This window comes from Eulemur rufifrons, chromosome 7, assembly GCF_041146395.1.
Source record: "Eulemur rufifrons isolate Redbay chromosome 7, OSU_ERuf_1, whole genome shotgun sequence".
NCBI lineage: Eukaryota > Metazoa > Chordata > Mammalia > Primates > Lemuridae > Eulemur > Eulemur rufifrons.
The window spans coordinates 223,377,501-223,402,567 of record NC_090989.1 but is presented as its reverse complement, the minus strand read 5'-3'; the positions used below and the strand labels follow the sequence as shown (position 1 = coordinate 223,402,567).

At 40.5% G+C, this 25,067-nt stretch overlaps 1 protein-coding gene across 1 annotated transcript in view; it reads left to right on the top strand.

Annotated features, from left to right (window-relative positions):
- Nucleotides 1-2,182: 2,182 nt before the first annotated feature.
- The window catches only part of ENTREP1 (endosomal transmembrane epsin interactor 1), a 62,977-nt gene continuing 40,092 nt past the window's right edge, over nt 2,183-25,067 (top strand). The window contains exons 1-2 of the mRNA XM_069474135.1: nt 2,183-2,680; nt 10,736-10,792. Coding sequence (XP_069330236.1) covers nt 2,261-2,680; nt 10,736-10,792 — 477 coding nt within the window. The 5' untranslated portion in view covers nt 2,183-2,260. The remainder of the gene's footprint in view (nt 2,681-10,735; nt 10,793-25,067) is intronic.

The following is a 25,067-nucleotide window of genomic DNA, read 5'->3' as shown; positions in this document are numbered from 1 at the left end:
CCAAGCCCAAATAGTTGAGGGTGTCATTTGACATAACCTTAAAGGTCGGGCAATGTTACATGAATTCCTGTTTTCGGTAACTAGAAAAAGAAACTCACAGCTATAAATGTGTCCAGAAAAAAAAAAAAAATGACAGCACAACAACTCCTTAATTAGTAGCTTTGGAAAAGGTTTAATGAACTTATAAAATGAGTAAAGCTATTAGATAAAACCACCTAGGGATTTCAGTTCAAACATCTGCTCTCATCTGTTTCTGCATAGGGAAAAAGACTTGAAAAAATTTAAGAGTAAAGTACTTAGAAATACTTTAAAGTATTTAAGTATAAAATACAGAAAAGTGCACCAATCATAAGTGTAACTCCATGAATTTTCACAACATGAACCTCGCCCATGTAATTAGCACCCACATCAAGAAACATCATCACCAGCAACCCTCAAAACTCCTTTTCCAGACATAACCATCCCCAAGGGATGTAGGATATCCTGACTTCTAATACCAACATTCTTAGACACAAATACATTTTTAATAGTACGTTTCAGGTGTCAAGGACTAGCTAATGGAATAGATTTGTGTAGCTGGGAGAATTTCTTAAGACTCAGTCAGACTTACTACCTTGCATGGTGTAATACATTCTTAAAAATTAAATACCTTTAAGCTTGTATATAAAATAAAGGGTATGACCTCAGAACCCAAGAAGCTTTTAATTTAACATCATCTGCAACTTAAGAGCACATACTATAATTTGTTTTTTTTTTAAAGAGCATGAAACAGTAGACTTTAAACATTTATTTTAAAAGATATCTTCTTTCCCTTCCAGAATTTGAAGTTTATTCCTGACAGCAGTCTGTAAAGGAAGTCCTAGGGATCATTAGTCACAAGAGCTTTAATAATTTAAAAAGTAATGTAAATACACGCATATTGGCAATACATCACATTGTGGGTTGAAGTAATTACCAAAATAAATATAGCCTTCACAAGCAGAGCATAAAAACTGATACACGGTTCCTGGGGCAGGAGGATGTTAAATACCCCCACCTTACCGATAAGACAAGCTTTCTAATGCTGGAACTAACTGACGCTGCTCTGGTTCTTATCTGGAAAAAATCCATTATAATCATTTTATGTATGACACTTCGTTCGCATTAGAATTCTCATAAGGTGAAAACGTAATACTATTAGGGGAAATCATTTTGCAAAGGCGGATCATTTTTCTTTTTTTTGAAAAAGCTCTAAAGATGTCTCAAATTACCAAAGTAGATTAGGATTTTATTAGGATATTTCCTTGGAAGCTTGGGATGCTGTGTTCCACCAGGTGATGCCTAATATAGCTCGTGAGTCAAAGCGAGGCGGACTGAGTGTATAACCCTTGACATGCACTCGGGGCTGCCCCAGGTACTTTCTTTTTGTGTGGATGCTGGATACTTCCAAGGTAACCTCGTCCTCTCCTTCTCCCTCGGACAGGGGAGCCGGGAAAGCACGCGGCCCGCCCATCCCCTCCAGACAGCCCGGCCGCAGCGCAGGCAGCGCCCGGAAGCCCACGCGGATGCGGTGTAGGCAGGTCCCGCGCCTCTCGAGCGGTAACTTCGCTGGGCCTCGTCCTTCCCAAAGTCCTCGGCTTACGCCTCTTCCCTTCGAGTCGCCCCATAGCCCCTCCTCCTGGCACCCCCTTCTCTGGAGGCGGGCGGGGTGGGGGCAAAAGTTTAAAGCCCGGCTCCCTTCTCAATAAAACTCGCCAGGGTCCCTCTCTCGGCTGGACCGTAGGGGGCCGAGGGGCCACAGTGCTTTCCTCGCGCTCCTCTCCAGCCCCAGCTCGGCGGGTGGGGACAGACTCTTAGACTGTCGGCGGCCAGCTCCGACGCGCCCTGGTCGCGGGATCCCTCCCAGTCCGAGGGACTTATTTAAAAATTTGGAGTAGGGCAGCACCCTTCCCGGACCCCAGGGAGCAGGCGCAGGTTCGGCGGTGTCCCCGAAAGCTGAGGCGCACTTGCCCGCCGCGCAGCGCGAGCACAGGGTGCGCGTGGGTGAGAGCGAGGGTGCGCCCGGGGCCAGCTGGAGGCGGACCCGCCGGGCGGCAGTTGGGTGCGGCCGGTGGGAGCCGGGGCAGCGGCGGCGGCGGCGGCAGCAAGTGGTTGGGCGGTGCGCATTTCCTTCCCTCCCCCTCGGCCTCGGCGCCCGCCCGCGGTGCCCAGTGTGCGGCGCCCTCGGCTCCGCTCCGCGTACCCTCCCCGCCGCCGCCGGCCGCTCCCTTCCCGCCCGTCCATGTCCCTGCCTGTGGTGCTCCCGGGCTCCTGCTGCCCCGTGGCTGGGCTTTCTGGCGGGCCCCAGGCCGGGGGCCCGGGCGCCGCGGCCGCCTCCGCCCAGGAACCGCCGCTGGCCCCGCTGCGGCCGCGCTGGCCCCGGGGCGCGCTGCAGCCCCCGGCGCGGCCTCGCTGCGCGGCCCCTGGCGCCGCCGCCCGGGTGCTGGCCGCGCCGCCCGCGCTCTCCTCCCGCCGAGCCGCCGCTGCCGCTGCCGCCGCCGCGGCCCCCGGCTCCGCGCTGCTGCCTGCCCGCCCGCTGCTGTCGCTCGGGCTGCTCCAGCTGATCCTGGGCTGCTGCATGGTGGCGTTCAGCTTCGGGGCGCTGTCGCTGAGCAGCTCCCCGCAGGTGAAGAACTCTTGTCCGTTCTGGGCCGGCTCCTCGGTGAGTACCGCGTGCGCGCGCGCGCGCGCGCCTCGCGCTCAGGCCCCCCCCCACCCCGGGGGGCCGGGGGCATCTGGCCAGTCCCCTCCATTGCCCCGTGGTTGGCCTCCAGGGCTGCAGTTGGGGAGCACAGCCCCTCAGGCCACTTGCAGTTTCTGGAGGCGTTGAGGCTGGAGAAAAAGATGCCAAGACAGTGGAGTTCAGGAGTGAATTGGGTTGCACCTGGGCAGTGTCTGTTCCTCCCAGCTAAAGGGTTTTATTGTCCCTGTCAAGCTCGTAGAATAAAACAAAGATATCTGGCTCTTTGGTACATTGGAAAGATGGGGTGGGTGGCAGGAAAGTGGGAGGAAAATGATTAAACTTCTTTTGGCCGTTGAGTATTTAGTGAACTGACAACGTCTGTCCCTGGGGGGCAAGGATTTTGATCTGTTTTGTCCACTGATGTATCAACAGGGCCTGGCACATAGTAGGTGTATTTGCAGGATAGATGAAGTGACAGGTCGACTGGGGCATGTCACTTGTTTTATTCTATATCTAAGACACACGTAATTGTGAAATGTGTAGGGTGGCTCGACCCCCAGACGAGTTCAGGAGGTAATGAGAGGGTGCTTGTACCTGGTCATTACAGGAGGGCCCCAACTCCCCTAGGTCCCTGGAGCCATGCAGGCTACTGCGCAGAATTTAATTCTTGAGAAACCGAACCTGTCATTATGGATGAGCTGGCCAAAACTTCAGCTGGGGGGAGATGCCTGCCGCCTCCGTCTGGGAAGGCTGGTCCCAGGGCAAAAGGGTGCTGGGACTTTGCAGGAAGGCTGCTGCCAGCGAGCTTGGTGGCTTCTGGGTGGCTGCTCACCGCTGCCTCCTAACAGTTTCACAACTTCCAAGGCATTCCACCCGTTGAGGTTTGCTGAGTGTTGATAGGCTTGAAAACTTGTCTTTGTGGAATGATTGTGGACGATGGGTACAGTAAAGTGGATGGCCTTTCTACAAACGATGGAAACCTGAAAGTCTGGCAGTGCCCATAAATTTTACTAAGATCTGTACCGAGCGTATGTCTTGAATGTATAAAAACTATACTTTTTCAGGTCCATACATACCCATATTCAAGACCAAAATTTAAGAATGTAGGGAGAACAATTAGACCCAATGTAATTGTTTGAATAAGAACATTAAGAACATTAGGTTCCTTGAGCCTAGCCAGAAATTTTATACTTCAGCCGGAACCAATTTGCTCTCCTTTTGAAATGCTTTGATGTTGGAGGATCTTATAGAGGTACACCCTGTGCTATGGTGAGGGAAGTTCACAATTTGTTCATCATGTGGACAAAATACCACCCTTGTGGCCCTGCCCCTGGGCTCTGCTGCTGACTTCTATGAGTGTTCTGGAAGACTCCAGAAGGTTGGGTATTCCAAAGAGGGTAGGAATTAGATCCCTTATGCTCTCTACTACACTTTTCAGACTAAATTCAGCCAAACGGTTGGTACATGTCATTCCTCTAAATACCACGGGCCAGTAATGAATCTTGCATAAATTTTTAGAGATTTGCTCTTTGTAAAATCATAATCTATTGTCTTCTCAAAGATAGCTACTTTAGGATTATTAAAAACTATTTTTTGTTTTCTAAAATTAAAACCTGAAATCAGTTTACTATTGTGAATTATTTCAGAAGTAAATGCACTTATATCTGTCAGTCAAACCACAGTTCGATTTGATGAAATACAAAAAAAAAAAGGCCATCAACTAGAGGATGAAGGCTAATACCCTGGCCTGTTGTCTGGGCATATCCTTGGCCTTGGGCAGAGAGAGAATCAGTGATTTGGAACTGACAAGTTCTCTTCTGCATGTCGTTCCCCCAACTCTGTCCCCTAGGTCTGTATGCAACCCTGTAACTGTTGGTTATATTCCTATCTTTTTGGTGACTTGTTGACCTCACAATTTACAAAGTGACAACAGAACCAGTGGTACTGTATCTATAGAACAACTAAATAACAATTGTGAGAGAATGGCATTAGATGCCATGATTCTTTTGGTGTTTTTGGGAAAAAAAAGTCTGATCATGTTTTGAATTTATGTCTGTGAGTGAGGTTGTTTTTTTAAAAACCTTGCATTGTGGGAAATTTTAAATTTATATGTAAAACGCTGTACAAGGAACCCACATATGCTCTTCAACAATGTTTTCATCTGTACCCCCTTCCTGGGCTCTGCTGTGGGCCCTGTGTGTTCTAATGAACTCTAAAAGTGTGGGTATTCCAAGCAGCATAGGAATTAGATCCTTCATGCTCCCTAGTTCCTTTGTCAGATTAAATTCTCTTATTATTTTGAAGCAAATCTCGGGCATCACATATTTCATCTGTAAATATTTCAATGTGTATATATTTAAATCTATCTATATAACTAGCATAGAGAGATAGCATAGAAGTGACCAGGAAGACTTAAGAACTTCCCCCTCCACTTCTAACCTTTTATTATGAATAACTTTAAAATCTCAACAAATGTAGAAGAGTGTAAAAACTCCATTTACCCATCCTCAACTTCAGTAGCTAACACACAGCCACTCTGTACCCAACACCACTCCCCTTTTTAACACCCATTGGATTACTTTAAGGCAAATTCCAGGTATCATAACTTCAGCCATTAAATATTTTAGTGTATATCTCTAAAATAAAGGGGCTTAATAGCACATTGCAATTAATTCGAAGATAGCTAAACTAAGGGTTTTATGAAAAAAGCTGAAAGATTCTGACTTGAGGACTGCAGAATTCAAAAAAAAGGCTTTGAAATATAGTTCACATGCTGTACATTTCATCTATTTAAAGTGTACCATTCAGTGGTTTTTAGTAAATTCAGAGTTGTGTAACTGTCCCTACAATCAATTTCAGAAAATTTTCATCACCCCAAAAAGTTATTAGCCATTACTTCCCATTCTCCTTCCTCCCTTCCCTAGGCACCCACTGATTAATCTACTTTCTGGCTCTATAGTTTTGTTGATTTTGGGCATTTCATATAAATAGGATCATATAATATGTGGTCTTCTATGACTGACTTCATTCACTTAGCATGTTTTCAAGGTTCATCCATGTTGTGGCATGTATGAATATTTCATTCTTGTTTATTGCCAAATGATATTCCATCGTGTGGGCATGCATGTTTATTTATCCCCTCAGAAGTTTTATTAGCTTATGAAACTAGGTGGTTGTGTGGAAGTGCCAGCTGAAGTCTAAGGTTACTTCAAACCCACTTAGGAACACACTAGAAGAATATCCTCATATTTAAACTTTGAATGACTCTTAGGCACTTTAGCCTGTTATATCAACTGAAGTGGAAAATCTTTTGGCTTCACTAAAAATTTTGCTTATATATTTGTTACAAAATTAGGTTTAAGAGACAAATACATTCATTTAAAAGGACTATTTTGTTAAACACGGTATAGTTTAAGGATATTTTTCTATACATGCCTTTCTGTAAGAGTTCTCTCCCTGAAACCTGAGGTTTTTGAGGCTTATTATTTTTGTCTTAATCTTGAGGGTATATTTTATCTGCTTAAAAAAATTTGAGCATTAACAAGTCCTGTAAAGTATCTTTTTACATAGTTTACATTCATACTTTCAGCAACTTGTAGCGAGCATTTTTATTGTACTCTGTGTTTTCAAGCACTCTGTAATCGTTTGTTTTCCTCCTGGTATCACTAGTTAATGACTCAGTGTATTATTATTCCCAAAGTTCATGAAACTAAGAGATCAGCCACCTTTAAAAACAACCCGAAGTTTGGCTGTAGGTGGGTGGCTGAGTAAGGATCTCAGTATTGGTGTTCAGACAATGCGGTCCTAGCACTCAGCATTGGGGATGCTTGATTCGGGTATACGTTTAGTTAATATTAATTAGAGTCCACTGGGATTATGGGAGACCCAGCCTACCACATTGCGCTAGATTTAATGAAAGGGTAGACAGAGTTGCGATGGTCTGTCTCTCCTACTTCCAAAATAAAATTCCTGACTTTTATGACATATATGATCCTTGGGAGATATTTCAGGCAAGTGGTAGAGAATTGGTTATTGTTTTTGTTCTCTTCTCTGGGTACCCTAATGTCCTTTTTATCTACATACATTTATGTCTCTCTGCTTTAAGTCACTGATCTAAATTCGTGATCACTCCTCCATTGAGTACGTGATTCTTCAGAAAGATTTTACTTTCATATAAAGGGACAGACATTGGTGAACTTTAGGGTTTTAAAACAGTTTTAAAAAAATTGCAATGACTAAACATTAAAAAGAATGAATGGGGCAAGGGAGAAACTAATGTAAAAATTCTGAAGTTTCTACCAGTTAAACAACAGTAAGTGTATATTTTCTATCATACTCATCAAATATTACTTTAATATTTAAGGGATATTTTAAATGTAATTTGGGGGATGAATTTTATTGATTTTCTTTGGTCTTTTATTTGCATAACAGCAGAATCACATGAGTTTTGTGCCTTGAGCAAGTCATTGAGCCCCTGGGCATCAGTTACTCACCTGTAAAATGGGTGGGATGATTCTGGCCTCAGGACTGATTTCATGAGGGTGTAATTAGAGAACATATAGGAGAGTGCTTGGATGATGAGGAGGACCTAGCACCAGGCCAGGCGCATGCTGGAACCTCTGTCAATGTGTGTGTGTGTGTTTTTAAATTTTAAAGTATTATGGGAGTACAGGTGTTTTTGGTTACAAGGATCGCTTAAATCAAGGTTATAAGTGTGTCTGTCACTCGGTTAGCGTTCACTGTACTGATTAGGTAGGTTTTCGCCCATCCTCTCCTCCCCATTCCCCCCAATTGGTTTCCATTGAGTTTTACTTCCCTCTATGCACATATGTGCTCATCAATTAGTTCCAATTTAATAGTGAGTACATATGGTGTTTGTTTTTTCATTCTTTAGAAACTTCACTTAGGATAATGGTCTCCAGTTCCATCCAAATTTTTACAAAAGGTATTAAGTCATCCTTTTTCATGGCTGAGTACTATTCCATGGTATACATATACCACATTTTGTTAATCCACTCATGAATTGATGGGCATTTGGGTTTATTTCACATCTTTGCAATTGTGAATTGTGCTGCAGTAAATAATTGAGTGCAGGTGTCTTTTTGATAAAATGACTTATTTTCCTTTGGGTAAATACCCAGTAGTGGGATTGTTGGATTGAATGGTAGGTTTACTTTTAGTTCTTTGAGGAATCTCCATACTGTTTTCCATAGAGGTTGTTCTAGGGAATGTTTTTATGGGAGACTCATCATCAATCTCTATCAATGTTTTTTAAACATCGAGGCAATATTTAATCAAAGTAAAATGAACAGGCCACTTTTTTGTAGGACATTATGGGTAACCATCACGTATGTGTTAGAAATCTTCAATTGCCTACTGTCTCAGTTTTTTTAATGAGTCATGCTAGATAGAGAGGGAAGAATCACACACACACACACACACACACACACATGCACTTTTTTTTCCAGTTGCCAGTGTAAAAACTATAGGGCAAGATAGGTTGTTGAGAAGTTTGATAAATTATTTTGTGTTTATTTATGGGGTAAACATGGAACATTTACAACATGGCTCTTTTAATCTCTATGTTTAGATACAGCAGCTTTTGACCAATGATCCAGAACATTTTTGCCCTGAGGCATGTTAATGGATTAGCAAAGGAAAATAGGGCAGTAGAATTATAAGCTTTTGATCTTAATGATTTGATTTTTAAGCTGGAAAATTAAGGCACATTAACCATATATTGTGGGTAACAACCACTCTTGCCTGGAGTATATCAGAGCCCTTTTTTGCAATATCAGAAAAAAAGGCCTCTACTTTTTCCTATAAACTACAAGGAATGGGTTACAAGTGAGTGAAACAAAAATTATAATAAATCTCATTATATATAACATAGAGAGAGTTTGGTGTTAGAAAATAGGTTCTCGCCTGTTCATTTTAGACAAGTTGCATCTTGCGCTGGGTGGAAAGAATGTTGATAGAGTTGCTTTTCGCTACTGGTATATTCTATTTGGAAGCACAGGGAATGTGCTTAGGTTTACATTGTCAACTCTGAGCAAGTGCATCTTCTATTTCTGGTCTCCATTCATTCATTCACTCTTGCCATAACTGACTGAGTGCCTTCTAAGAGCCTTCAGTGGTACTTAAGTGAGTACTCACAGGCCCAAGCCCTGAGATAGACAATTAAATATGTGCTACTAGCATTATGGTGTAATGGGAGCCATGAAAGGTCATTGTTAAGGGACCTTCTTGACTCCCTGCTGATGGAGTTCCAGTTCTTGCTGCCACTGAGGGAGGTGGAGGCATCGTATACTCTGCCTCGTTCTTTTCTCCCTCCCCCAACCCCTCTCCCCATTCGTGACTTCCACTCCTCCTTTAGATGAAATGTGAGCCTCATTCCCTAGTCTTGAGCTCTTAAAAGATTCATCCCCAGCTGCAACACCTCTGTTCCCACCATTCCAGAGGCTGCTCACCTGCCAGCCCTACTTCCTGTTTGCCTATGTCCCCCTCACCACTCACAGGGGTCCCCAAGTGCCTTATGGATTCATTGAGCTTGAAGAGAGGGAGAAATTGAGTACAGGCAGGTGTGTGCCTTTGCTGCAGGGTTTGGGAATGAGGAGGATGCAGCTCCAGCTCCCACCTAGAACTGGAATGTAGTGTCTTAAAGCATCCCTATGAAGAAGGGTGGTTTGTAAAAATCCTGCTGGGATTTAACTTGGGTTTGTGCTGAGTCTATAAAACAGTTCAAATGGAAATGACATCCTTAAATAGTCTGTCTTCCGATCCATGAACTTGGTATATGCCTTGACTTATTTGAGTCTTCATTTAATGTTGTTCAGTAAGCTTTATATTTCTCCTCACTGAGGTCTTAAGTATCTTTGTCATGTATACTTTGAGATTATTGCCATTTCTTATTTGTCATATGTATTTTATACATATTTTTAAAATAATAGTCTCTATAGTTTATTGCTACTATATGCACACAAAATACCACCTCCTAAAGGAAGAAATAAAGATAGCTTATTCTTTTGTTTCAGAGACCCCTCATTTGAAATGACAGTTGTATCTGTCATGATCTATTAAAATAAAAAAATATAAATACCTTTCAACTTAGAAACCCCACTCCAGGGACTTTATGCAACATAAATAAATGCACTTGTTTTTAAAGATATATGTTCACAATGTTTACTACAGCATTGTTTGCAAGGGCAAAAAATTGGAAATAGAGTGGATGCCCATGAATATGGGAATGACTGACTACATTAGGTACATACAATGCAATGTTATTAGCCATTAAATTGCATGAATTAGAGCCATTCCAGTGGACATGAAGTGATTTCCATGAAGTATTTATTTAGAGAGAAAAGGAAGAGGCAGGAAAATTGTATCTTTCATGACCCATTTTTTACAAAAGTCATATGCCTGTGCATGTGTATATATACACATGTACCTACGTACATAGTGATGAAAGTTTAGAGAAAACTATACATTTACAAAATATGTAAACCTGTTAGCTTGTTAACAAAGAGGAGGGTGGGGTGATGTGCTTTGGTAAAAGAGGTGGGAAGGATAGTTGAGGCGTATCACTATTTTACGGGTTTTTATGCCGTGTGCTGGACACCTCCCCTTAATATTGTTTTAGTGGAAAAAATATATTTCAAAACGCTGCACCACAGGTTCTGTATTAAGGGAGACTGACGGCATAAATGTCAAACACTAACTGATAATTCACATCATATTTATTTTTTACTAAAGTGGGCGTCTTGTGTCTAACCCAAGGGCAGTCAAATTTTCAGTTATGTTTTCGTAAAAACAGCTTGCATTTCCTCAGCAGAGCTGGCAGGGGGGAAGGACACACACGTGTGGACACGCACGTACACACAAGCACATGTGCCTGTACCCTGGATCGCAGGTTTCAGAGGGGCCACTCTTATCACAGGAAGGTAAACGTTTTGAGCTAGAAGAAACCCACAGATGGTTTCTGGAGGCTGCTGACCTGCCTATGATATAGATTTATGATACCGTTTATCCTTACAGGTGATACTTTCTGGAATCATAGGATTAACAACTTGGAAAAGGCCTATGATACTCCTGGTATGTACTGATCTTATAAATTGTTACCCTGTATAAAATGTGCTATGTATGAAGTTTGTTTAAATAAACCGTTGAAGAAATGCTTAAGCTCCCATTGTTCATTAAAAAAATAAGTTAACAATGGACAATATTAGAAGTCATATGATCTTATAACACTAAATTAAGGTGCTAATTTTGCTGGCTTTCTGATTCACTTTAAGCTTCTTAGGTACCCAGTGCTGTACATGTATTTCTAGCTCAAGGATTAGACCCAATCTAAAAATATAATTTTTTATAAAACTCTTTACTATGGACAGTTTTAAACATATGCAAAAGTGGGGGGAATAATATAATGAACTCCTTGTGCCCATCATCCCGCTTCAACAGTTACTAACTTACAGCCAGTGTGTTCAGCTCTACCTACCCATTTACCCCCATATGCTTTATCCTTCCTTACTATTTTGAAGCAAATATCAGATATTAATCATGAATATGACTTTTTATTGTTATAATGTTTTGGTTGGACAGCCTCAGAATTTTGTTGCTTAGATTTGCTATACTGTCCATCACATACATATTATATTTTCTTGGTAATATAGAGAGATATATTACTGGTGACTTTTTTTGTTTTCGTTGTTATTAAGGCAAAATTCACATAAAGTGAGCCATTTTAAAGTGTACAATTCAGTGGCATTTTTAGTACATTCCCAGTGTTCATCCTTTGTTTTTATTTGCTCTGTCATTTTGATTCAGGGAATACTATAAAAAATAGACAATCGCTGATGGAGTTTTCAACTTTCGAGGATACAATAGAGGGTCTAGGAAATTGCATTTGAATTGAAGTATACTTAACATTTTTTTTTCTGTATAACATCTCTTCTTTTTATTTTTCTCTCATTCATCTTGAAATGGGGTTAAATAATTTTAAGTCATTTTTTATATATACTTAATAGTTCATCTTAAACAGACCACTGTTTATTAGGCAATGGATAATCAATACAAAACTACTTACATTTTTAGTTACGAGGAGAAGCAGCACATTGTATTGTAGAATCTTTGAATGTCAGAATAATGGATCCCAATACAGTGCTGATGGTCTTGAAAAACTAAACTAAAATGTTTTCAGGCCCACAAGATGACATAGGCAATATTTTACGACTCCATCAGTGATAACATTGAGTGAAAATCCTTTAGTAATTTTTGGAAAGGGTAAATTATCAATATAGCATTTTAATATATTAGATAACAGAATAGGAGAAAATGAGGCTTTGGGTGTGTTTTAATGGCCTGTGTTATAAGTGGCTGAGGTTTGTTTTGCAACAACTCTGTAGGTTTACAGTCTCTGCAGAAAAATTTTGGATGGTGTTCATTGTTTATACTAAGACCAGATTATAAGAATTTTGCACTATCTTTTCTCATTCGACGATATTAAAATACCCAGAAATACAAATCTCAAGCATTTAAATTGAATTAAAATAAGAAAATCTCTAATGATATTTGTACTTTGGAAATTGTGAAGAGAATGGTGAAGAGAATATGAGCATGTGTGTTCTTAGGTAGAGTTTAAGAAAGTCCACCTTTTAAGACATTTATTTCTTTAATATTGTTTTGTTTTGGAAATGTGCCTTATGTATTTATTATGTGAGCTTAAGCAACTTTAAATGAAAATGATCCTATCTTTATTGCATTCCTTTCAATTTATTTCTCATCTTTGTTGGGAAGTATATGTACTTTGTCACAAAGTTGTAACCAGTGTATACACACTATGTTGGGCTCTGCTTTTTTGTTTAACATTAAATTAATTAAGTTATACCAGTTAATATTATGTTTTCATGCATAAGGAATCTACACTTAATATCGCTAAGCAGGCTTCTGCCATACTTTCTGTATCGTCTTCAGTTTCTATCCTGTTGTTGGACATTTGAGCTTCTATATTTTGGCTGCTATGAATTATAAAGGTCACACAGAGATTGTTTTGAAATGTTAATCTGCATCAATTTATAAAGAAGATAAATTAATTTTTTAGAAACTATACAAAGAAAACTTTTCTGAGTCTATCAAAAATCATTTGAGCCTTAGTATCATAAATGAAAAATCATCAGTTCACATGAATCTTAGTAGTATATACCATTATAACCTGTGCCAAATATTTTGTTAAAAAAGGAAAAAATCACATGATAAAATGAAAGAAACTGGACATGCAAGTCAGATTCTTCTAGTCCATCCTCTTAAGAGCTGTGCAAGCCACTTAAGTTTTCTGAGTCTGGTTTTCTTTTCTGCACGGAGGTGATAATTTAGTGATACCAAGGGTGGTTCTACCACATCTCTCCCTTAGTGGATATTTTTCTTCTTTCGTTCCTTTCTTCTTTCCTTCTTTCCTCTCCTCCTCCTCTTCCTTCTTCTTCCCTCCTTCCTTCCTTCTTCCTTCTTTCTTCTTCTGCCCAACCCCCTGTCCCTCAGCTTCCTGAGTTTAGGGAATGTGCCATTGGATGGTTTTTTGGTGAGAAGCTATGTTCCACCAGGGGAAGCCACAAGGGTGCCCTGTGGGCTGTGTTCTTACAGACCTGGCTTGGCTGATCAGAGCTCTGTCCCCCTCCCCTTCACAAGCCATGCTGTAGGCACAGTGGCACCTTCTGACTTAGCACTTTCTTCTCCTAGCTGGTTGCTTGGCTGGCTCCTTCTCTTCTCCCTTTCAGCTCAGCAGTCACTTCCTGAGAGAGGCCGTTCCTGACCATCCTGATTGCAGTGGTCCCTAGTCCCTGCCCTTTCCATAGCTCAGCAATGAAGCTGTTGGGTCCACAGGATGTGATTAGCCTATGTACTTGTTCTTTACAATTTGCTGTATGTCTCCCCCAGGAGAGAGAGAGAGTTCCATGAGGACAAGTACCTTGTCTCTTTACCTTCTATTTCTAGGGCCAATGTGCTCAATATACATTTGTTGTTGACTGTGGAGATAATTTGGCAGCAATAAGAAATTTAGGTCCTGGGTGAGTTCTCCAAGTTTCTCTTTTACTTTTGTCTTAAGTTTCTCTCACTTGCTTTTGTTCTCTAAAACTTGGATTCGTACCCTTTGAACTTCAGGGCCGTTAGGGAGTATTTTGGTAGTGGAGCTAGGGAGGGGGAAGGATGGTCTTCTTCAGGGCCATTTGAGAGGCAAGCTGTCCTCATTTTGAGCTGCTAGGTGCACACTAGTCTAGAATACATGGATGTTTCCTTTTGAGAACCATTTACAGTTGTGCTGCCTCTTTTGTGATTGTTGCTGTGATTACACCAGGTTTTTTACTGGTTTGAACAAAGAAGGATCAGTTTGACCTAGTTCCTTCAAACTCAAGTTTGCGTGGAAACTCACAGTTGAAAGCTTTCCTTCACTGGGTCTTCTTCCTTCTACAGAGAGCACATGCATGTGTTCAGAACAAAAATCATAATATTGGAAAGTAGTTTGTAAATATTTATAGCTATTTATGGCTATGACTAGGATTAAGTGAAGGAGTATGTACATGTATGTGTAATATTCTAGGTTGTGTATTTTCCATAAAAAGCTAACATCTTCTGCCAGGCATGGTGGCTCATGTCTGTAATCCTAGCACTCTGGGAGGCGGAGGCAGGAGGGTCACTTGAAACTGAGAGTTTAAGACCAGCCTGAGCAACATAGTGAGATCCCCGTCTCTACAAAAAAATAGAAAAATCAGCCAGGCGTGGTGGCGCATGCTTGTAGTCTCAGTGACTCAGGAGGCTGAGGCAGGAAGATCGCTTGAGCTCAGGAGTTGGAGGGGGAGGGGAAAATTAACATTTTCCATTTTTAAAGAATGTTTTTATTTCTTCTGGACATCATTCCTTTTTCATTCTAATAAAATATTTACGTTTATGCATCACACACAGTGCTAGAAATGGCCTCAAAGATTGTCTGGTCTAGGCACCTCAGTAAACAGAATTGTCTTTTTTTTTTTTTTTCCAGACAGAGTCTTTGTTCCCCAGGCTAGAGTGCCGTGGCGTCAGCCTAGCTCACAGCAACCTCAAACTCCCTGGGCTCAAGCAATCTTTCTGCCTCAGCCTCCCAAGTAGCTGGGACTACAGGCATGAACCACCATGCCCAGCTAATTTTTTCTATATATTTTTAGTTGTCCAGCTAATTTATTTCTATATTTTTAGTAGAGATGGGGTCTCGTTCTTGCTCATGCTGATCTCGAACTCCTGAGCTCAAACAATCCGCCCGCCTCAGCCTCCCAGAGTGCTAGGATTACCAGAATTGTCTTAACAGGATATTTTTCTTATTTTTCTGTGGTGGCATAGGTATTTTTTGTGGCAGGTATAATATTTTTCTTTGGCGGTACATTTAGTAAGAATCACCACTGTGAAAGTCCAGCTGGCCCAGTGCCTATGATTTTGGTTGCTTATGAAGTGGTAATTTGAGCGATTGTTATTTTTTTTCCTGTCAGTTAGGAACAGATGGGATGACACAACCTAGAAATGATAAAAGGACAGCTCTGTTCTTCGGCATCAAGAATGAAGGTTCTTCCCCAGTGATGTGCTTGTGTCACTTGTGGCTTATTCTCAGGTGTGGATCCTGTGGATTTGCACCCCAGACCAAGAGTAGAAGAGGGTAAATACACTGGCTGATTTTAAAACGGTCCTTCAGTTTTTTTCCAACTTCAAGATTATATTATTTAGAATAAAACCTCCTTACCCAAAGAGACTGAAAAATGGCTTAAGATATACATAATTCTTTTTTCTTCATCTCACAATCCAAGTAGGCTAGGCTGGTAATAGTTCTGCTCCACAAAGTTCCAGCAGGTTCTTTCATATACAGTTTTATAGATAAGGGCACAGTAGCTCAGGAGTTAACTGGCTTGTCCAGTTCACAATCAGATGATCTATTATGAGAAAGAACCCAGGAGTTTCGGCTCCTTGTTTAGTGCTTCTTTCATTGTACCATTTCACCACATCTTCCATTAGCAAGTTGGTAGGTACTTTGCTGTTGCCAACAATGGCTTCTTTTGTCTTTTTTTAGTGTGAAATATAAGTTAAATTAAGTTTTTTTCTTATTTGTGACTGTCCAGTTCTTTTTCAAGATCTGAAGTGACAAAAGTTTTGGGAATTTTATCCTTCGCTCAAAAAAGCCAGAAGCAGAAATGACCCAGGCTACACAAAGTCCAGTGCTGAGTCTCAGTCCTGTCCATTTCAATCCGTGAGTGGCCATGGAAACAAATCTAATCAGTTCCCTTATTTGTACGATGGGTATATGCCCATCCCTCAGGACTGTAATGAGGAACAAGACATAAATGCTCATTGAAACTACAAAGTGTAAAATGGAATCTCAGGCTAGACAAGCACATTATGAATTATGTTTTATCACCCACTGAGAAAATCTCCAAGAGCAGATCTGGTCTCTCGGTTTGGTGTGTTGTTAAGTAATCCCTGGCAGCAAAATGTACACTTAGGTATTGTGAAGGCACCCTGGGCTGAGTTCAGGCTTCCCTGTGACCACAGTGGGGTTAGTCTTCTGGCAACAGAACTTTGATTTCTCCCCCCGATCATCTTCTCCCAGGAACTATGCATTGGGAAAGAACCTAGGATCTAAACGAAACAAAACAAAACACCCTGGGATCCTCAGAAATTGAAGGCACTCTTGGGCAGTCCATCTCTGGGCAGCATCAAGACCCAGGCAGTACCTTGTTCTGCAAACTGACCTAAGCTAATTTGGGTATGCTCTAATTAGGAGGTTTAGTTTGCTAGCAACAGATAATTGCCAAAGCTTAGAAGTATTAAAAACTTTCCTACAAAGTCAATTGTTAAAATGAAATTGATTCTCAGATAAAATTCTGCCATGGGTATACTTGTTAGCCACCAGACAAAAAGAAATTGTTCACACCCTCTGTTCTGAAGCTTAAAGGATAGAGAGATGAGATTTGTATCATGCTTACAGAATAGAGTGGACAATGTTTTTGTCTCTCATTTTTGTATCCACTTGTCTTGAATACCACTGTTCATTCCCTGAAAACCTGTTGATCAAGCAAAGCTAAGTTTTTCAGACCTACTTTAGTAAGGGAGAACACCTCCTTGCCAGTCCTCAGAAGGGGTGAGTCAAAAAGAGGATATTTATAGAGTTTTAGGGCTCCTGTCGGGCAGCGATTTTAAGGTGAGTCTTGCAAGGCAGAGAACAGGTTGGGATTGGGCAGAGTTTGTGACATAGAGTAATCCCTCATTATTTGCAGTTTTGCTTTCCATGGTTTCAGTTATCTGTGGTCAACCATGGTCTGAAAATATTACATGGAAAATTCCAGAAATAAATAATTCATCAATTTTAAATTGCTTGCCGTTCTGAGTAGCATGAAGAAATATTTTGCTGTCCCGCCCAGGACATGAATTATCCCTTTGTGCAATGTATCCTATTCTGTCTAAGCTCTCCGCCAGTTAGTCACTGAGTGGCTATTTCAGTTATCAGATTGTCACAGTATCACAGTGCTTGTGTTCAAGTCATCCTTATTTTGCTTAATAGTGGCCCCAAAGCACAAGAGTAGTGATGCTGGCACTTTGGGTATGCCAAAGAGAAGCCATAAAATGCTTCCTTTAAGTGAAAAGGTGAACGTTCTCTACTTAATAAGGAAATTTAAAAAAAAAATTGTATGCTGAGGTTGCTAAGATACAGTAAGAATGTATCTGCTATCTGTGAAATGGTGAAGAAGGAAAAAGAAATCTGTGTGTGGTATGTATAGGGTTTAGTGCTATCTCTGGTTTCAGGCATCCACTGGGGGTCTTGGAACATACCCCACACGAATAAGGAGGGGCTACTGTGGGTTGGGGGCACAGCGAGAGAAGGGTCTGGATCTGAAAGAAAGGTTCGATGAGTAAGCTGTTAGTTTTGATCAATAAACTATTTTAGTTAGTTCACAATCTTACTTTTGAGGAGCAAGTATTTCCTGGAGCAAATAGCTAAGTTATTTTTGTTTGTTCACAATATTGTTTAACATAGGGTCAGAAAAGTCTGGCTGGTGCCAGAATTGATTAACACAGGAAAAAGAAATGATGTTGGTTTTAGTTCTCACCACAAATTTCTCAGAGAGCCCATTTTTAACATCCATTATGCTAATTATACAAGCTAATAATTTCATCAATGACATCTCACTTCCACATTCACTATAGCAAAGTCGCTTGGATATTGTTGGGAGATATAAAGGGAGCAGGCTTTTGGAGTTTGGCCTTTTCATAAATGCTAGCTGACCATGCTGGAATATGAATTTCTGACTGTCCTCAGGGTGTAGCTTGGACTAAGCAATATGTACACACTATCACATTGTCAGTGCTGAGGTATTTTAGAGGGCATTGCAGGCAAACTCTAGCAGTGTGTGTGTGTACCTGGGTTGCTAAAGGGAGCCCTCTGGCAGTCCTGCATCTAGGCTGTCTGGGCCCAACAGACCGTCGTGGTCAATTTCTGAATATGACTGTGAGAAAATTCACCAACTATGAGTGATTTGGTGCAAGAAGGGAGATTACTTTGAATTGGGGGAATATCTTAAAATAGATGTGTTGTTATATGAAAAGTCACAGAATAATATGTATGGTCCTATTTATGTGCGTACGTGTGTTTTAAAAAACCTGGGTGATCACACATATGTGTTTGTGTTTTCTGGAAAGCTGTACAAGAAATTGTTTACAGTGGGCACCTCTGTTGAGTGAAATAGGAATGGAAGGAGGAAGGCTTTTCTACTTTCCAGTTTGTGTTTGGAGAGGACAATATAGTATTGTGTGACAAGGAGACTTTTAGTTTAGTTGTGTTTTGTTTGATCTTCGGCCACTCTGTATCTGCAGTATCTGAACTCCCTTTTTGAGTGGGTGTCTCTGCCTTTGTGGGAGTCTTGGTGAGAGGCAGGGTCTGGCTCTGGTGGTGGGAGCTTCTGAGGTCACAGGCTTGCACTTCTGAGCCAACAGCCGAGTGTGAGCCCATGACCACCTGCTGGAGCTCTAGCCCAGGACTCTGGAGCTGGAGCTGTTGATGAGGAGAAGCCCAAAGCAGCTTAGAATCCATTAGGCTGAGAAGGCAGCTGGCGTCCAAGGCTGGCAACAGGGAACCCGATTTTCCCGTGGCATGACCTTGGTACATGTTCCAGCACCCAGCTTCCTTGGCTCCTTCCCGGGTTCCTGAGCTTGGTTCCTGTGGGTTCTGTGAGCTACCTGACAGTCGTGCGAGGAATCCCTTTTCTTCTTTCTTCTTAAATAGCCTGCATTGGTTTCTCTTATTCATAACATAATCAAGAACTTTGACTGCTTAGGACCATGATTTTTTTCCATGAATATTGCTTTTTTAATAATTTAAAAAATAGTTAAAAAGTAAATATATTCATTCTTAAACATTTGGGCACTTATGGTAACTCAGTTGAAAATGAAATCTGGTGGGCACTCAAACTAGATTGATTTATGGTGGGTGCCTGGCATTGGGGGGAAGTGTCGGGTCAGGGAGGCGGGGGTAGGGGTGGAATTGGGTCTTACTAGCTGTGATTTCCCAGTGAGGATACCACAGAGCTGCCTGGTAGAGATCTTTAGTTAAAGGAAAAGAATGATCTCCAAATGGACATTGTGTGTTAGCAGGTATTTTGTATGTTGATGGAGGGGAAAGACTATAGGTTTGGGTCAGACCTGGGTCCCCTAGTTATTTGTATAATTTGGGGCATAATACTTCACCTCTCTGAGATTATTTCCTATTTATTTTATCTCTGTGTGTCTATATTTATATTTATAAATCTATTATCTATAACACATCACTATGACATTTTATAATTTACGAAATGCTTTTTAAGAGGGAAAAAATCTTTTTTATTTAAAAAAGGAGGAGCTCAGTAGTCTTCTTACTCATATTAAAAATAATAATTTGGCTGGGCCGCAGTGGCTCACGCCAGTAATCCTAGCACTTGGGAGGCTGGGGCAAGAGGATTACTTGAGCCCAGGAAGTTCAAGACCAGCCTGAGCAACATAGTGAGACCCGGGCTCTACAAAAAAACAGAAAACTTAGCCACACATGGCAGTGCACTCCTGTAGTCCCAGGTACTTGGGAGGCTAAGGAAGGCAGATCGTTTGAGCCCAGGGGTTTGAGGTTGCGGTGTGCTATGATGACGCCACTGCACTCTAGCCCAGGCAACAGAGTGAGACTCTGTGTCAAACAAACAAACAAAATTAGAATTCTGTGCGTTTCTCCCAACACCCAAAACTTATTATACTCCCCAGAATTAATCATTTCAAATCCTTTCTGATTTTAGTATTCTTGGCATTTGTCCCACCTGTTAAAGCGAGGGATTTGTCACACTTATGCTAATTCACCTTCCCTCTATGTTTAAAGAAATTATTTTTATATCTCCTATTGATGACTTTATAATTTTAAATAATACACTTCTATTATTTAAATCCTTTACTTTGGATAGTATTTTTTGACTCTTTTAAAAGGTGAAGAAATTAGCACTACTCTCTGCTTCTTTCCCCCTTCAACTTCCCAGTTTTTTGATAATAACGTTATTACCTTTATTTTGTGTTTTAACATTTACATTTTGCGCTTAAACTATGTCTTTGAATTGTTTCTCAAATGATGAAAACCAATAATGGCATTTATAGGATTTTCATGTGAATGTTACTGTAATAGGACGGTAGAATTGGATCCTTTGTTTCCAGATTCACCTGAGGCCTCCATCCAAGAGATGCCACCTGCTCCCACATCCCAGTGTGTGTGTTAGAATGTCTCCAAGCAGGACTTGCAGAGCTGCGGGGTGAAAACCAGTTTCGTAACCCTTAACTGATCTCCATCTCCCAGCCTATAAAAAGATTAGGGCTTAAAGAGACCCAAGTTTTGAAGAAAGTTACTGAATTGCTGTGGCATTTTGAGTCCCACCTTTTCATGGGGGAAAGGAGGGTGCTTAAAGATAAGCACGTGGAGAACCTGATGTCCTGGATGTTTGCCTGGACTGGCGTCAGGCACACATGCCTGGGGAATCAAAGAGCTGGTTGGCACACACTGTGGCCTCAGAGTTAAAGACTGCAGTTGGAGAAATAACTGCACGTTCACAGACCAAGCCCAAGGGCCATATCCTTCCAGCTGACCTGATGGGCTTCACAGGAGAGAGCAGGCCTGGGGCGAGCTTACATTCTGCCCAAAGGGGCCGCAGGCAGTGAGCAGCCCACAGCAGAAGGAGGCTGGGCCCGCATGGCTGGGTGCTCTTAAGGGACTGTAGGCACAGCAGGAGGTATCTCAGAGGAGCCAATGGGAACCCATTCAGGAGGGAGTCCCCTGGAAACACTTGCCAAGACCAGATATTAACAGCCAGGTGAATTCTCCTTGACTCTTACCTTGTCTACCAACATGGCCCCAGCCTCCCCCTTACTCCCTTGTATCCAAAATGACAGAACTGTGGTTAGCAGGTTGCAGGAGGAAAAGTAAACACACACACACACACACACACACACACACACGAAATAGAGAAGACTGCAGTCATGCCCGTGCCCTTCCCACTGCAGGCTTGCTTGCTGCCTACAGTAATAAGCTTGACAACACCAGGGAGAGAAGCTTAAGTTCAAATGCAGTTCCAAGTTTTGACTGGGACAGAGGTCTGTACACATTTTAATTACTAAAATGAGTCGTTTTGTGACTTGAAGTGACTGAAGGACTTTCTGTATCTGTTATTGACCGGAGAAGTCATGGGCCTGGACTCAATTTTTTTCTTAAAGGGTCAGGAATAACTAGCCCTACAAAGCAGCCTTGAACAACATTGGGGGAAAAGAACAAGGTAGTTTTCTGTTGACCCCATGAACCCAGCTTGTTCAAGAGACCAGGTACATTATTTACTGCAACACCAGGAAGAATGATTGATTCTAAAGAGAAGAAAGTATCATGTCATTCAAAGGAAGACTGTTTCCTTTGCCAAGTCAAATGCATTGTTCTTTCCTGTCCTCTAGTATTTGCTCTGTATCATGCCCTGTCTTAGTTTGCTTCATCTTTGGACCATGCCTTTGATGGATAGCTTTATATTTTTCCTGGAGGTTCTAAATGATTTTTTTCTTGTTGATAGAAAAGGCACCTAATCTCGGAGATCATCTATCTTCTTTTTTAAATAACTTCATTGAGATATAATTGGCAGACTATAAAAATTCACTCGTTTAAAGTGTACAATAAAGTGTATGTTCACAGGTATGTACAAACATCACCACTATCAATTGCAGAAAATTTTCATCACCCCAAAAAGAAGTCTGTACCCATTGGAAGCCGCTGCTCATTTCCCCACAATTCTGTCAACCCTAGGAAACCATTATTATACTTTTCTTTCTTCATAGATTTGCTGATTCTGTATATTTCAAATAAATGGAATCATATAATATGGGATCTTTTGTGAGTAGCTTTTTCACTTAGCATTTTTTTATTACAATAATATTTTAAAGGTTCATTCTTATAGCATGTATCAATACTTTTTCCTTTTCTATTGCTGAATAATATTCCATTATATGGCTACACCACAGTTTATTTATCTGTTCATCAGTTGATGGATACTTCCACTTTGGCTATTATGAATAATGCTGCTGTGAACATTAGTGTACAAGTGTTTTTGTGGATATGTTTTCATTTCTCTTGGTTATATGCCTCGGAGTGGAATTGCTGAGTCATATGGTAACTCCATGTTTTGCATTTTGAGATATTGCTAAACTGTTTGCAAAGTGGCTGTGTCATTTTACCTTTCCATCAGCAGCGTATGAAGGTTCTAATTTCTCCACGTTTTTGCCAACGCTTGTTGTCTGGCTTTTTGATTATAGCAATTCTCATGAATGTGAAGTGGCATCTCATTGTGGTTTTGATTTGATGTTCAGCATCTTTCCATGTGCTTATTGGCCATTTGTATGTCTTCTTTAGAGAAATGTCTATTCAGATCTGTTTCCTATTTTTAAATTGGATTATTTGTCTTTTTATTATAAGTCCCTTATCTGATACAGACGCTCCTAGACTTACAATGGAGTTATGTCCTGATAAACCCATTGTAAGTTGAAAATATTGTAAGCCCAAAATACATTTAGGACTCTAACCTACTAAACATCATCGCCTAGCCTAGTCTATCCTATCTTAAATGTACTCAGAACACTTACATTAGCCTACAGTTGGGCAAAATCATCTAACACAAAACCTATTTTATAATAAAATGTTAACTACCTCATGTAATTTATTGAGTACTGTACTGAAAGTGAAAAGCAGAATAGCTGTATGAGTCCTTGAAGTACAATTTCTACTGAATGCTTTCACACTATTGTAAAGTCAAAAAATCATAGGTTGAACCATCATAAATTGGGGATGTATGTATATGATTTGCAAATAATTTCTTTGATTCTGTGGGTTGTCTTTTTACTTTCTTGATGGTGACCTTTGAAACACAAAAGTTTTTAATTTTGAAGTTCAATTTGTCTATTTTTAATTTTGTTGCATATACTGTTGTATTTAGTAATGCTTTGTCTAACCCAAGGTTATGAAGTTTTGCTCCTATATATTTTTTCCAGGATTTTTATTGTTTTAGCTATTCTGCTCACCGTTTTAATTTTTGTGTACATTGTAAGGCAGGAGTCCAAGTTTATTCTTTTGCATGTGAATATCCCGTTGTACCAGCACCATTTGTTGAAAAGACGACTCTTTTCCCATTGAATTATCCTGGCACCTTTGTTGAAAATCGAGTGACTCTAAGTGTGAGGTTAATATATCTGGCTGCTTGATCATACCATTTCTGCTAGTTGTTCCACTTTCTCCCTTGGATATTTCTTGCCGAGACCGCTAACTTCCTGTTCTCGTTTGGGCTTAATTGTTTTCTAGGCCTGCTGCACAGATGTCATCTGCATATTTCTTTTCTTTGCCTTCTTAAATTAGATCCATTGTTTCCTAGATCTCATGCATTTTTTTTCCTTGAATTCCTTTTTCATTGACAGAGAACATTCTCAAATAATAGTTTTCAGAAAGAATTGAGGGAAGGGAACCCTCTCAAGGTTTGAATATCTTGATATATTTTTGTTTTTACTCTCTTATTTGAATAATGATTTGGCTGGACATAGAATCCTCGGTTCAAAATAATTTTCCTTCCAGATTTGAAGTCATGCCTTTTGTCATGGATGAGAAACTTGATGCTGATCTGACGCCTCTTCCTTGGTAGACAACTTTTTCTCTCTGGGCCCCCCCCCCCCCCCCGGTCTGGAAACTTTAGGGTCTTTTCTTTACCTTTATATTGATAAAGTTTGATTTTCAAAAAGTTAAAATCACCACTCTTAGGCAAATATAAAATGAACACATGTCATTAATGAAAGAACACTGGTTCAAAGAGTATTTGAGAAGCTAAGTATTACATTTACAGGCGATTTTAGGGGAAGATTGCTGAGGTAGATACAAAGCTGGTTAATGTACTGCAAGGCCATAAACTGTAACTTCTGAGCTTTTCTATTCCATTGGACAGAACTTATTTTCACCTCTACTGAAATAAAATCTACAACTTAAGTCTATCTCTAGAGAGTTGTAAAATAGCCAATTACATAAATAAAGAAGTAAATGGAATACCCTGTAATCTCTTCTGCCTATTTCCAAGTTTCAGATAATTTTCCTGACAATCTGCTGAAGTTACATAAAGATATGTCTAGGAATGGGTCTTTTTTCCCGTCATCCTTTTGAGTATTTAGTGAGCTCTTTTGATTTGAATATATGTCTTTTTTTTTTTTTTTAACACTGAGGAATTTTCTTTATTGTTTCCTTCCCTTCATTTGCTCTGCTCTTTCTTTCTAGAACATCTAATAATCAGATGTTGGAACACTTGGGTGGAACCTCTTTGTTTCTTAACTTTCCAAAGTCTCACATTTTCTAATATTTTGTCCTGTTTATTTATGTTCTGGGTGTTTTCTTAATTTTTGCTCCTGCCGTTCTATTGAAGAGTTTATTTTGATAATTAAATTATATTTTTAAATATTCAGGAACACTTTTTTGATCTTTGATTTGTCCTTTTTTATAGCAGCTGTTCTTGTTTGATGTGTACTGTATTTTTTCCTCTCTCTTTGAAAATACATATGAGGTACACTTAACATTTTTCTTTTCATTTCCCTGAGTAATCTGTTTTCTTTTTGGGGGTCAGTGGTGCTGGTTGGCATCTAGGTCCTTCTTTCTTGTGCTGTTAGATTTTTGAATGTCTGCTGGTCCCTGCTGGTTCCTTCTGGTTATGACTGAAGAACTAAGTTGGTGATATTTTTAATATTTATAATAATAATAACACATAAGTGAGGTGTATATATTGGTCCACTAATCCTATAGGTG